This window comes from Petromyzon marinus, chromosome 35, assembly GCF_048934315.1.
Source record: "Petromyzon marinus isolate PM22_M1 ecotype Great Lakes invasive population chromosome 35, UKy_Petmar_22M1.pri1.0, whole genome shotgun sequence".
Lineage (NCBI taxonomy): Eukaryota > Metazoa > Chordata > Hyperoartia > Petromyzontiformes > Petromyzontidae > Petromyzon > Petromyzon marinus.
The window spans coordinates 7,091,238-7,105,327 of record NC_133701.1 but is presented as its reverse complement, the minus strand read 5'-3'; the positions used below and the strand labels follow the sequence as shown (position 1 = coordinate 7,105,327).

At 40.0% G+C, this 14,090-nt stretch overlaps 1 protein-coding gene across 1 annotated transcript in view; it reads left to right on the top strand.

Annotated features, from left to right (window-relative positions):
* LOC116948920 (beta-1,4-galactosyltransferase 2-like) overlaps positions 1-14,090 on the top strand; it is a 34,904-nt gene that overhangs the window by 13,226 nt on the left and 7,588 nt on the right. Inside the window, exon 3 of the mRNA XM_032966186.2 lies at positions 11,635-11,822. Coding sequence (XP_032822077.2) covers positions 11,635-11,822 — 188 coding nt within the window. The remainder of the gene's footprint in view (positions 1-11,634; positions 11,823-14,090) is intronic.

The window sequence follows — 14,090 nt, the reverse complement described above, 5'->3', positions numbered from 1 at the left end:
ACAGAAATTTATTCTTGACATTTTGGGTCGACGCAACATTTAACTTCAAGAGCATTTTGTAAAAAAACATAATTGCACATCTAATATTCACAGTCATACGTACAAATGTTTAACAGTTTGCTGGCAACCTTAAGCACATGTCATTTAAAGTTCGTGAAGATCTGTTTGCTTAGCTTGTAGAATGTTTAAAAATATTATTTTAAGTCCCCTGGCAATATTTGCCAAGCTAAATAAAAAAAATAAACGCTACTGCCATTTTACCACAATGTTTCATTGAGTACTTAAGCTGATGACTCATGTAGGCAGCAAATGTCTACATTTTACGTGAACAATAAATCACATTTCAAAATAGGATATTTTTCTTTCATTTTAGACGAGGGGGGGGGGGTTGAGAATTCATGGGTAAAGTATTTGCCGTGTGAAAGATGCTTGAACAAAAAAAACATAAAATGTTTACATATGCCCAGCAAGGTTGCTGACACTACATAGTATTCGTTTCCTCAGCTGACACATTTCCTGCATTCTGCTCTCTTCCGGAGTGATAGCAAAGTGGAAAAATAGTCGAGTGGGGAAGTGGAAAAGTCGGCACACTACGTAATGAATTCGTAATGAATTCGGCGGACGAGTGATGTCTGTGAGCCGTTTTTGAGTTCCCCCGTTCACCAAGCCTGTCTTAGGGTACCACAGTTCCCTCACCCCCCGCCCCCACGACAGTGCTGTAATGTATTCCCTAAATGCATGTATTACAATTTCCACATGTTTAACACTACTCACAATGTAATACATTCTAGTGCATTTCTGTTTTATATTAGCTAATGCGTTCTAAAGTATAAAGTATGTACATTCTTCTGTTAGCTTAAAAAAATGCATTTCATTAGGAATCATATTCCTTAGATGACTTGGTGCAGCTAAATGCGAAGTATGGCGAGCTGGAGTTTTACAGTATTTTGAAAGTCTGGTAGTTGGAATGCTCGCCACAGCCAAATTACAATGATTGAGTCAGCAATTTGATTACTGCAGCAACCCAGCCATATCTGCTATGATTTCGCAAATTTTAAATTTACCAGGTACTAAATAACTGTGGCACGAAATAATGATGATTAATTAACTGTCCACGTGTGCTGTTTACAACTTAACTACCTCGCCTGGTATACAGGAGATCGTGGGTTCAATCCCGATCCTGACACCCGTATATTTGGAGTTTGCATGTTCTCCCCGTAGTCGTGTGGATTTTTCTCCCGGGTCCTCAGGTTTTCCCCTCCAGATATAGGAGCATGCGTTTAGATTATTTAGCAGCTGTAAATTTGCACATGATTAGCCACTTCATTGAGCCATCATTTGTGGCCAGGTCGCTTCTGAAAAATAGCTAAATAGCTCGGTGGGCCTTACCTGATAAAATAAAAAATAGTTTAAATGGTTGAGTTTATATATCCACCGCATATTTGATCGGTGCGTTGGTTTACTGTTTAGCTCACTGTGCTATGAACCCAAACAGCCTGAGGTCCACTCGTGGTCATTTCTAGCTTCAGTGGCGAGCAATATCTTTCCTGGTCCTGAGCCCTCCTTCCCCCCGTTATCAATCCGCACAGGCCAGAATGGAGAAGTATAGCTTAACTCCATTGATCGTGATGATATGGGGATGAGGGAGACCTTCATCCAGCAGTGGATTGACAAAGGGCTGAGTAAAATTATATATATTAAAGACCCTGGAAACATAATTTAAAAAATCACTTGAGTATAGACCCTTGTGTGACAAAAATAGGCAACTCTTGCATTGTTATAATGCGTATTCAGTCTTTCTTGGGTGAACTAATGCAATGATCATATTCACTCGTTTATTTTATTCATGTACAATTAGCACTTGGCATGTAAGCAAAACAATGTAAGTACAGTATATATATTCCACACATGAGGCTTTTTTTTACTTTGGGCAAAAACTATTCACTTGACTATTATTTATTCAGAAGACATCCACTGAAAGGTACTGCACAGCCTTGTAAATAGTGTTTCTTCTCTCCAGCCCAGAAGAGATTAATTATTCTGTCGTCTGATTCTATTTACTATATGTACTGGTTGGAACTAGTTCTTTTCCATTAATATTGTGTTTTACAAGGGCGTGACATGGTACAGTCTGTATGCGGTATATATGTGCATGCAAATACAGTATATTCATATTTGTTATTTGTTCAGATTTGTGTTTTTAATTTTTGTATTACTTGCTGGTTGTTTTGTCGTTTGTGTAAAGAAACCTTGCCCATGGCCAAATCACCCGGAATATACCCGATCTCATCAGATCTCGAGCTAAGGATAGATTTAGGGTGGGTAGCAATTGCATTGGCAACCAGCATGCATCATGTAATCGGTTGTTGTAGGCTGCTGTGGGGCTGCGATGCGTGCAGCAAAAACTTCACAAATTCCATTGTTGTACTGTACTATGTTTCCATATCTATGCTCCTCTGCATCAGCAATCCACACGATGACCAATGGTGAATTATGGCCAAATAACTGACGACCCACACGACGTCGATTGACATGTAAAAAAAACATAACCCTTACAAAGTACTGTATTACGACTATACACTTTATATAAAAAGAACAAACAGTATCATTTTATTTGGATTGCTAATGTGTGACCTTTTAAGAAAATATTGTTACGTAACTGACTTGCCTTTAATGTTATGTAACTGAATTGCCTTGGACACTATCTGATATTACTTGAAGCAAAAGAAAATAAATTCCACAATGGACAAGATTCTGAGGGCTGATTAGGATATATGTCACTTGTCTGTCCTTTCTTGCTTTGAGGCTTTCGTGACTGCAGGAATCCATACTCTTTGGTTCTTTCGGTAAAGTCACGTAGATAGAAAATTTTAATAGATCACGACGTTTACATAACAACACAAGTGACCGTCTTCAGGTGAGGGAGAGACGGCTACTGAAACAAGGTCTTACGTAGGCTTGAGATTGGTGCAGCCTCAGGGTAAGAGGGCGGGACTTATAATTTTTCTATCTATGTGACTTTACCGAAAAATGTCCGTGTTTGAATGTTCCCGCCCATTACAATCTGTATTGTGTAACATGTTTTTTTTAAGAACATGGAACATTCTGCTTGCTTTTCAACATTCCAGTTTTATAAAAAAAAAACCTGATCAACTGGCACATTTGATCACGTGACAGCTTAATTTGATGGACTGTATAGGGTCGTGGAATGTACAGTCAAATTTGCATTATATAACCACAAATAAACTTAATTGTGTTATTTTAGTTTTAATATGTACGAACATGTTATGAGCTATTTTTTACATTTGACATTTTTCACTCCAGTGTTAAATCAGTTTTGAGAAACATTAGTGTTTGATATTTTACAAGCCTTCACCGATTATTATCAAGTGTTTGTTATTTTGATGCTGCTTTTTTCTTGAGAAATCTTGTATTTTACTACTTCCCTAACCCTGGTCGTGCGTCACGTTATGGTGTTGCTGTTTCCATAATGTTGATGCATGGTAATACTCCTCTCTTAATTGTATATCCGTTGAACACTGGCATTTAACCATGAACGTATAAGCCAGTTGACCAGATTCTAACTTATCTTTATTACATTGTTACATATAATTAATATTTTAACCTTATGGCAGTACCCTGAGGTACCATAGTACCCCGGCTCTCACATAATGTCCGTGATGCAGTCATTTTTAGTCACATGATGGTCGGCGATGCGGCAATCGACTCATCTCGACGAGCTGTACACGATGCACCACGGTGCGTACGAGCGTTCAGGGTTTCGGCGCAATCGTCCTCGCTGTGTTTCGACATCGCGGAGTAGCACTGATTTCGGATTGATTGGTACCCCAGTCGCGAAGTGAAGTACACCCCTGGAAAAAAATAGTGTCCCAGAAATAACATATTTAATTTTCTCGGCCATTTTGTATTCTTTGCAACTCAGGGGTACCGTCATAAGGATCGTTTGATCTTTTATTCGCTCTCCATTTCTAGATCTCTTCTTCAGTGTGCAATTTGAGGTTTCATAAAAAAAAAGATCATAAAGAATGATAATATAAATTTGGAAACACAGCATGTTTATTGAATGTCATACCCAGCAATGGGAGCATACTAACAGGAAAAGAAAGTTCGTGATTGGCACTGACAGTCCTGGCTACGAGTCCTGTATCAATTCCCATGGGTCTGGTGTCAGAAATACCAATGGTTCCCTCATCCTTGATATGAGACTCATAGGTTCCTGGTATCAGCATCCTCACCTGCACTCCTGGATATTCAGTAAAATATATTGTTCATATGCCTGTAAATAGCTGTTGGAAATCCATAGAATGGCAGAGCTTTCCAAAATGTTGAGTTCTTAAACACAGACTATGGGCTTGTTCTTGACTCGTGGTTCATTTGAAGTTCACGAGGATTCCGAGATCTGGTCCTTCTCGACTTGATCTTGAGAAGCTGAAGGATGAATAGGTATCCAATAGGATTACTGTGGCAGCCTCAACCCAGTTTAAGGAGCTCAGTTTCCTGAAAGATCTTGGGCGACCATGTTGGTGGTTGCTCAAAGCTTATTGGGAATCAGGGACAGGGCAAGAAAGACCTGGGTTCCGAGGAGACAGTTCAGAGGAGTTGTGCAGCCAGGTTGGACAACAACAAAATATGGCCTGCACAGGAAAGTCACGTAGAAGGGAAATAATAAAATAATAAAAACAAAACGTCAAATCAAATTCTCACGACGTTTCGGCCACAACGCAAGCAGCCGTTCTCAGGTGAAGAACAGAGCTGTCGGAAAGACAGCTGAGGACGGCTGCTTGCGTTGTGGCCGAAACGTCTTGAGAATTTTATTTTATTATGTTTTATTTTTTATTATTTCCCTTCTACGTGACTTTACCGAAAGAACAATGATGTGAATCCCTGCAGTCACGGAAGCTTTAAATCGAAATTCTGTGCCATCAGGTCAAATTCTCTGTGAGGAGGGACAAAGTGTGTTGGGTTCAAGATATATTGTTGGTGAGGTTGTGAGCCACTGTTGGTCGAATGAGTCTCCCTGCTTTTCAAGCCCTCAGTCCTCCAACGCCCATACTTCAGGGAACTTTTAGTAGAGCAGCTCATGGTAGGTTATTTTCTGGTCCTCATCACCATAGGACCTACTGGGCCTGAGTACTTTGAGCAGCTCTCTGTCTGCTACTGTTTCTTCGATGGGCTACTGCTCTACCGATATGATTGCTCCGCCAAAAAGTGAGCAGATTGAAAAGAGGAAAAGCTGCTCAAATCTGTTTTTTTCTGGAAAATTTCTGAAGGCGGGTGGTAATGACATGATCATGGGCTCGCATACAGTTGTACAAGTGTGACATCTGGCAGTTTGGTATAATTCTGGCTGACTAGCCCATAATTTAATTCTGCATATCCAGAGATGAACTTTTGGCTCCAACATTGTGCAGAGATGGCTTCCGTGAGAGCCTGAGTTCGAATTAGGGCAGTAGTTGCCTGTGATGAAATAAAGGTCTCAAGCATAGAGATATGATGATTGGTCTAAGCCTGGCCACCAATGACTGTACAGAAAAATCATTACATTACATGTGGTTTTGCTCTTAATTTGACGTTCAGCTCTGAGAATAAAATATATCGATTTGACTGCCATGTGACAAACATATTGCGCTCACGATAGAGCCGATGGGAGAGTTCTGCCCTCTACTGTGTAGACCGGGCCACTCAAAGGAATCTCAGAGGCAGCTCTGTAATACCTGCTTTCTTTGACTTCAATAACATGAACGGTTGCACCGCTCTGCGAGATATTTCAACGGATACCTTGTGTTACGCCATGACACTAATAGTAAATTTGAGATAAAAGTGGGGATGAGGACAATTTTAAACTATTTCGCATTCTGCAACTACATGTTTTGAGTGGGTTTTTATTTAAATAGATTGTTTGCTTTTTCTTATGAAAATGTCAAGAGTGTAACCTCACTTCCGCCCGAATCTGGCATGACCCTCCCATTATTTTATTCATTATAGGCCCTTACGGTCAACTCTCCTAACTAATGTGGCTTTTGTCAAAGGATGTCTCAAAAGTGATGTGTACAATATCAGCACTGTCATTTTTATTGGAGGGTATTTTTTATTGCAGGATGCTGTACAAAGGTATGTTTGCTCTTTAAAGGAATTTGTACAAAGGGCTCTGTTTTATTGCATTGTAAAGTGGTACTGTTACATTAGGGCAGACAATGTGACACTAACTGCAGTGTGTGAAAAGTCTTGTGCTTCGTAATTTGTCATTTTCTTCGTCCCATTATATTGTCTGAGCAGGGGTTTGTTTAGTGGACATACTGTTGCTGAATGCTTTCATCCATAAAAAAGCAACCCAACTGCTTCTCAATGCACGTTAATTAGAACTATGTCACATTTTTAAAACCACCGCCTTTTACATAACCTACTGCTTTTGGCTGCTTTTGAGAACTGCTGATGTAACTCTTTGCATGCCTTTTTCTCTGTCTGAAACAATAATGTCCCTGGGATTATCTATTTAATGGGGTGGTGGCGCTCACCTGTAATCCAACACTGTCGAAGTAAGGGTTGGTGGACCACAATTATTGTCACTCCACCATTCCGTGGGGCATCGAGGAGGTGCCAAACCCCGGAAGAAGCAAACGTGGACTCCGCCTGTTCCATATTTATGGGAAAGTGCAGCGGTCGGCAACTAAAATAGCAAGAAGAAGCATTTTTTTTAAACGGAATATTTCAAGAGCTTAAATTCACATGACTAACGCCATGAAGCAGTCCTTAAAGAGCCGCAAGCGGCACCGGAGCTGCAGGTTGCCGACCCCTGGGATGGTGTTACCCCCTCGCATGCGTGGGTTTTTCCCCCGGGTGCTGCAGCTTCTTCCCGCATTTAAACACTCAGTCGTTGACTGATAACACCTGCATATATATAGAGGACGGCAGAGCTTGGAGAGGAATTTGGTGCCGGTACGCTGTGCGGCAGCCCGCTATACGTTGAAATTCTTAGTTATGAACAAAATAAAAGATAACAAAAGACTGCACCACAGCGTGCAGAAAATTTGAAAGTGAATAAAAAGTGTATGTATTTGCAATGGGAGTAGTTTTTACTGTGTGAAATTAGTATTCTTGTTAGAAATGTTTGAATAGGGGGGACTTTTATTCATTTTTCTGCAGTTATTCTAGACTAAAATGAAATGCCACAGTTTTAGAGCTCTGTTAAATATAAGAAACCACATGCTCTGTGCGAGCGTGCAACAGCCCTACACTGGATTTAAACCACATTTCAAATGAGGAGATATGTCATGCTTGAAGGCTAAACACAATCTAGTCTCCAGTAGAAAGGCTTCGACCATTGTTACTGCCAGATATGATGCGATGGATAAAATACTTCATAATATACGGATAAAATACATCACTACCAAAGGAAATGGTGGAAAAAATATAAGCCCTGTAAAAGCATATTGCAATAAGGATGTTACATTTGAAGAGACACGAGGTTAAATAAGCATACATATCTAAGCACAAATGTACATTTGAGACCTCGCACTCTGTTAATAAAAAGCACAAAGGTTTGGGATACCAGGAATAAAAATAAAACATTACAGAATGAAAACATTCGAGAGAACACTGCATATACATGTGGACAGTGTTTAACTTATGTGTGTGATGCTTATAATCTCGCGTGGTTGGTGATGGTTGAGCTAGATATTTGCATCGGGGATCATGGAGTGCATCACTGTGATTGCCTTCTTCGTATTTGTGAATTGGGCATTTAGTCGTTTTATGTTCCATGGTCTGTTCTGGGTGACCACAGTCGCATACCGGAGAGATGTACATCTTCCATGCGTGCATCAAGTATTTGCATCTGCCATGGTTTATGCGGATGCAGTTGAGGGGATTTTCTGCGCCGGGTCTTTCACGAGGTGTTTGTCACTTCTCATGGACTCGATTCGGCTATCCAAGTGGCATCAGGGTTGGAGTTGCTTTTTTTTTGGGTCCATATTTGACACGGATGCACGAGTCGTATTCAAAATTTGCTCCCATTTCAAAGTTGTCTATTGTTAGTAGTAATGAATGACCAAACAAATATTATATAGCTTTGTTTGTATGAAACATGTGCATTCGTTGTTTTTTTTGTAATTCGAGAAGTGTCACCCCAAAGGTACAGTTTACTCTTGAAATACTAAGCTAATTTAGGAGTGGGGTCCACTGTCTTTTTTTTATTCCATTATTTTCATGAAGACCAAATTTTGCCCATTTACAACTTATAATGGAATTGATATTGCTATTTATATAATAGAGAAATAAATACCTATATGAAAGAAAGGTTTATTTAAAAAAAATGGAATTCACGAGCCAATTCTGAAACACTAACGTGCGTAACAGTAATAACTGTACTAGACTGGAACTGTTGATAATGTGACATTTCCATGCAACCATGGAGACGTTCTATTTTTGAGCTTCAGGTGTGCAATTAATTACATCTCCCAATTTTTTTTTTCAAAATTTCTTCGGTCGCCCAAACAACCCCATTTCTTATGGAGCATAATTCCTCTCATTATTTTTGAGGACACTAATTTGCAAGATCGGGCACTGCACCTGTGATCTATGGATCGTAAAAACTGCCTTTGCAGTCTTCCGTTCAAAAATGTTCTTCTATCAAGGTGGAGAACCAAGCAATTAATGAAGTCAGAAAAATAAAAAAAAATCCACCAGTTGTTGCGAGTGCTTGGGCATAAAGGGGCATTCCTATTGTTAAACATAGAATGCTTACTGCAGCTGATGTTTTTATTTAGTAGAAATGGTCATGACATGTCACGTTAGATTGTTTTGTCTGGAAAGAAGGGCTCTCCATTTAATTGCATCTTGGATGTGTTGGGGTATAAGCCAAGTTTGGCAATATCCGCAAAACGCAGCCATCTGCAAAGTTTTACAAAAACATTAACATGATGCCGGCATCACTATTGGCAACCTCCAGAAAACACGAGCCAGATTTTCTACAATGCTAAGAGCCACAGGCAAAATAATGGTCAACTAACAGCCTATGAAATGTATATAGCGTTGCCTTTGTTAAGAAAAGGCGTGACACTAGAACATTTCACAACCATGCATGGCACACCTGCTAATGTAAAGCAAGTAGCAAGAGATGTGAAATGAGAGAAGGCGACAGGTTAGTGATGGAGGTGTAGTGAGGCGAGAAAGAAAAGAGGATGGAGATATGTCGTGAGTTGTGAAGAAAAAACCCTAAAGCAGATAAAGTTGTATTAAGGTGAGAGAAGCCCTGTAGATAAGAGATCCAGATGTAGTGAAACATTGAAGTGATTGAATAGAGTTATCGTGAAGTGAGATAAGAGAAGGGCATTTAAGGCGGTGTTATTGACGAATGTGAGTTATTTATCATTTTGCACCACTGGCAACGCAGTATCCTTGTCGCCAATTAGTTTGTTTAATTTTACAGAGGTGCATATGAGGGAGATGTAAGATGATAATTTTATAAGAAACAGACCAATAGAGGACAGTGCAGTGAGGTGAACACTTCATAGATTTATTCTGGCAAGACAGAAATCATATTTGGTTTTGCAGGCGGTAGTTTGGTCAGCTGTGGCATAGAGTGTGGTCTGAAAGTAAAGGTTCTTGCCAGTTTCATAATTATACCATTGGCTCATGGCATGACAAAATATATGGTAAGTCTTTCCATTATGGTAAGTCTTTCCATTACGTTGCCTCCCTGGAGTCCCTGGAGTCCCTGGAGTCCCACACTCAAACACTCTCTCGCCCTTGGCAAATAAAATGCAGTTGATTGCCATTCGAAAAGACATTTAGTTTAGATTTCTACATCCTTATTTGGGTGGTGACATGGCTTACACCATTTAGTTTAAAATTGTCATCTTATTTACTATCATGCATTAAAACTCCAACCATTGGCTTTTCGATTTACGTTAATCCTATTTAAGTGGAGATGTTAAATCATATAGTGCCTGAATCTAAGAATAATACGACTGTACCTGACTCATTTTCAGGATAACGTTAAACAAGCAGGGTATTGGGTCGTAATTATCAGATCTACATTCTTTATTTTTATCAGATTGGGAGCATATTCCGTTTCATTACTCATTTTGCATGGGAGTCCCAAATACCCTTTGCAAATGGATAATATTTTTCAAATTTTTTTTACACAACTCCACCGAGCGCTTATCAAATGATCGAGATGTGATGCTGGGCGTATAATTGTTACACAGAAGCATATCGTTCCTATTGAACTATGCCACCTGTACGTCACATTTAAACTGGAAAGCCCAGAAATTATCTCTGCCCTCCAAAAAAATCTGGAGTTACGAGTTGCCATGTTACAACCATCATTAATTGAACGACATGCTTTATAAACTGATCTTTTTAATGTAATATATAATTTGATCTTCATTATTATCACAGTCAACCTCAATTTGGTTCGTCAGATCGTGGGAAAGAAACGGCACTAGGTTGCAATGGAACATAGCCAAAAAAATGTCAAGTCTCCCTGAAAGTGGAAAAACACAACAACTGTGCCATTGTTATTTGGCTCATTGCCCTGAAAATGCACTGCCTTACGCCTGCATGCACTTTGGAGTATTTTAAATATGCCATAATATTCGTATCATGGGCTAAGTTTTGTGGGCAAGAAGGGAGAGTGCAGCAAAATCCATTGTACTGTAATATGCTCCCAACCACTGGTCCCTGCCTTCTCCAACCTGCACTCACAAGCGTGGTCAAGTATGGTCAAACAACTCCCATGACTGGAATGATGTGGACAGGCCCTCTTCAACCAGCTGTACAAGAGCTGTACACGTACCTTAATTATATTGTATTAACATTTAACAAATATATCATTGGGAAATGCCCAGTAACTTTATTTGCTTGATTTACATGCACCTCCCTCACTGTGTTGAAGGAGAGCCAAACTTAACATTTCCTTTTAGTATCATTAAAAATGCATGGACGTAGAATACAGATAAAGTACAAGTACCCATTAACTACGTTTAGTTATTAAGGAACTTTTCCTCATTGTTAAACATCTCCAGGACAACTTTGGTTGCCACCTGTCTAAATTTGAGTTAGCTATTTCTAGAAATTAATATATAACTCTCCAGATGTCCCGTTTTTTTGTCTTTTGCGTGATAATACACCAATGTAGTTTTCCCCTATTCTAGTAATGTGAAATGATTTTTGTTACATGATACGTCTTGTATTTTTAATATACTTCAAAAGTATTCTTCTTTTATATGGCTGATGTAGATGTAGAGCAACAACTACACTTTAACATTCAGGTGTTCAAGCCAGCTAACAGCATCAGGAGTAGCGGGATTGTATCGCTGTAATCTCTCGTTCGTATTTGTGGATTTGGTATTGCATCGTTATATGTTGTACTGCCTGTTCTGGATGACCACAGTCGCACACTGGAGAGTTTTCAATTTTCAATGTGTGCGTCAGGTATCCACATCTGCCAAGGTTTGTGTGGATGTGGTTTAGGGTGGACCATGAGCTTCGTGGAAGATCAAACCCAGGCATCTCTTGCGTTGGGTCTTTCACATCAGAGATGGCAACCCTATATTTGAATTGGAATTTGAAAGTCACACATACTTTGGCTTGTGTGTGTGGTGGCTGCAGTTTGGAGAGGGCATGTTCAACCGAGCCAAGCTTATGAACATCGGCTACGTGGAGGCGCTCAAGGACGCCCCCTACGACTGTTTCATCTTCAGCGACGTCGACCTGGTGCCCATGGACGACCGCAACCTCTACCGCTGCTACGACAACCCCCGGCACTTCTCCGTCGCCATGGACAAGTTCAGCTTCCGGTACGGGGTTGTTCGTGCCAGTGTCGAACCAATTTCGAGCCCCTGTGAGGAACGTCTTCTAAGTTTGTCATTATTTTTCTATCCACATGACTTTACCGAAAGACCCAAAGAGTATAAATTCCTGCAGTCACGAAAGCTTTAAGTCAAGATTAAAGTTTGTCATTGTAGCTGCATTTATACAAGCATTTGCAAGCACATGCACAGCCCTTTTGTGTGCGTCACGGAAGCCATTGACTATACCCGCACCTTCAATTAGCACGGTTGGCTACGTACCGTGCAAAATAAGTTCAATATGCATAAATACGACACTCTGGTCAGGTTTTGGAATTCAGAGAGCATTGACATGGGAGGATAGAAAATACAGACCGACAGTTGATTTTGTCACACTACCCTCTTCTGCCCACAGTGTAGCACCGCCGTCAATCGTTTTACATTTCCAGCTCTGACAAAGAGAAGTCTTTGTTTGATTGCCATGTGATGAATATCTGTATAGCAAGAAGTATGGAAAAGTGCGCTGCCTATTATACGAATTAAAAAAGGTAACTTGAATGGATGTTTAGAAGTAATTCTTTGACATCTTACTCAGACAATTGACTGATAGGTCTTTGTCTTATGACATTATACTCATGGTATAATTGGAATAACTTGGGCTTAAAACCATAAGAGTTTAAATTAAAATTCCGTACACTTTTTATTATTTTTCTATCTACGTGGCTTTACCGAAAGACCCAAAGAATACACTTTTCTTTTGTTTGAAAATTTGTTTTACGAGAACCTGGTTTTCTCTCGGATGCTCAATATTTTAAGCACAGTCTTTTTGATAGTAAAAGTGCTAACGTTGGTAATGGAAAATCACAATGTGACTAAATTCATGCCGATTGCTAAACATAATCGGTATTAAAGCTGGCTACAGTGCCGAAGCTGGGTACAGTGCCTGCACAGATTGCCAAGTGTTATTTATTTGCCCTTAAAGGGCATATTTAATGTATTTATTTCTTTGAACTCTCTGCACCCTGCCAGTTCTTAAAAGGAGCAATGCCTCTGTTGAAAGCACCCCAATTGAATGTGCGTTCCAAATGCACATTTATTCTTATACGTAGTTGGTTTTAAGTCACATTCCTGCAGGTATACAGGCCCCATTGCAGCACGTGACAGATTGTAAATGGTTTCCAGCGAAGAGGGTAAAAAAAGCCATGATGTGAAACTATTCCGACTTAAAACTTTCGTGACTGCAGGAATTCATATTATTGGTTCTTTCGGTAAAGTCACGTAGATGGAAATAAAATTAAAAATAATAAAAGCAAGGCGACTGGCTGTCAACAAAGATTTGTTCACGAAGCCATACTTATATACAGGCACAGACACAATTTCAACCGAGACGATGGTTATAAACACATCAATCATTTGAAAGACATCAACCACTTTGGGTCATGACTTGATTTATGTTTTCTTGTCAGCCTCTACCGTCAGCAGTGGATGTGTGTAGCGAGGTGCAATGCCGCCCCCTCCCCCATCTCTACCCCCTCTCTCTCTCCCCCTATCTCTACCTCCTTCCTCCCCCCATTGTCTACTCCTACATTAGCACTGGCTGACGTATGCGCCACACAGCTCTTCCCGCAACTGTCGTCCCCCGCCCACTCACTTTGAAAACCCTTGTAAGCAGGTTGCATTTGGAGGCTTGCCCCCTCTTTTCTCTCCGCCTGTTGTGATCGAAACGTCGTGGGTTTTCTGCTTTTTATTAATTTTATTTTTTTATTTCTTATCTACGTGGCTTTACCGAAAGAACCAAGAATATAAATGTGAAACTATTCAACAATAATGGCTGTGACACAAAGAAGCTCGTGTTGTTACTCCAGTGTGGAGCTTCGTCAATGGGAGTGCGTGTGACTAACCATGTGAGCAGCATTTTTTGTTTGTTCAGCGGTATGTTCAAACATGCTTGTGGTTCCATTTCCTTGAGGTTACTTTTCATATCGGTGGTTCTCAAACCTTTTTTGGTACCGCCTTGCCTGACCCAATATGTTCCTGAAAAATGAACATCAATATTCTAACCAATTGTCCATTTTGTGAGGTATCCTATTAATTATCCTATTAATTATCCTATTATGAAACTCGTTAACTGCAAGCGAAATAAAAAAAAATCAACGGACACTCTGCACGCGTGACGCAATTTGTTCGCGCTCACTGGTGAGTCATGGAAACCACATTGTTTACCATCAATGAGTTTAGAAAGGTCTTTTATATCCTTCTAGGTTACCGTATGGATTT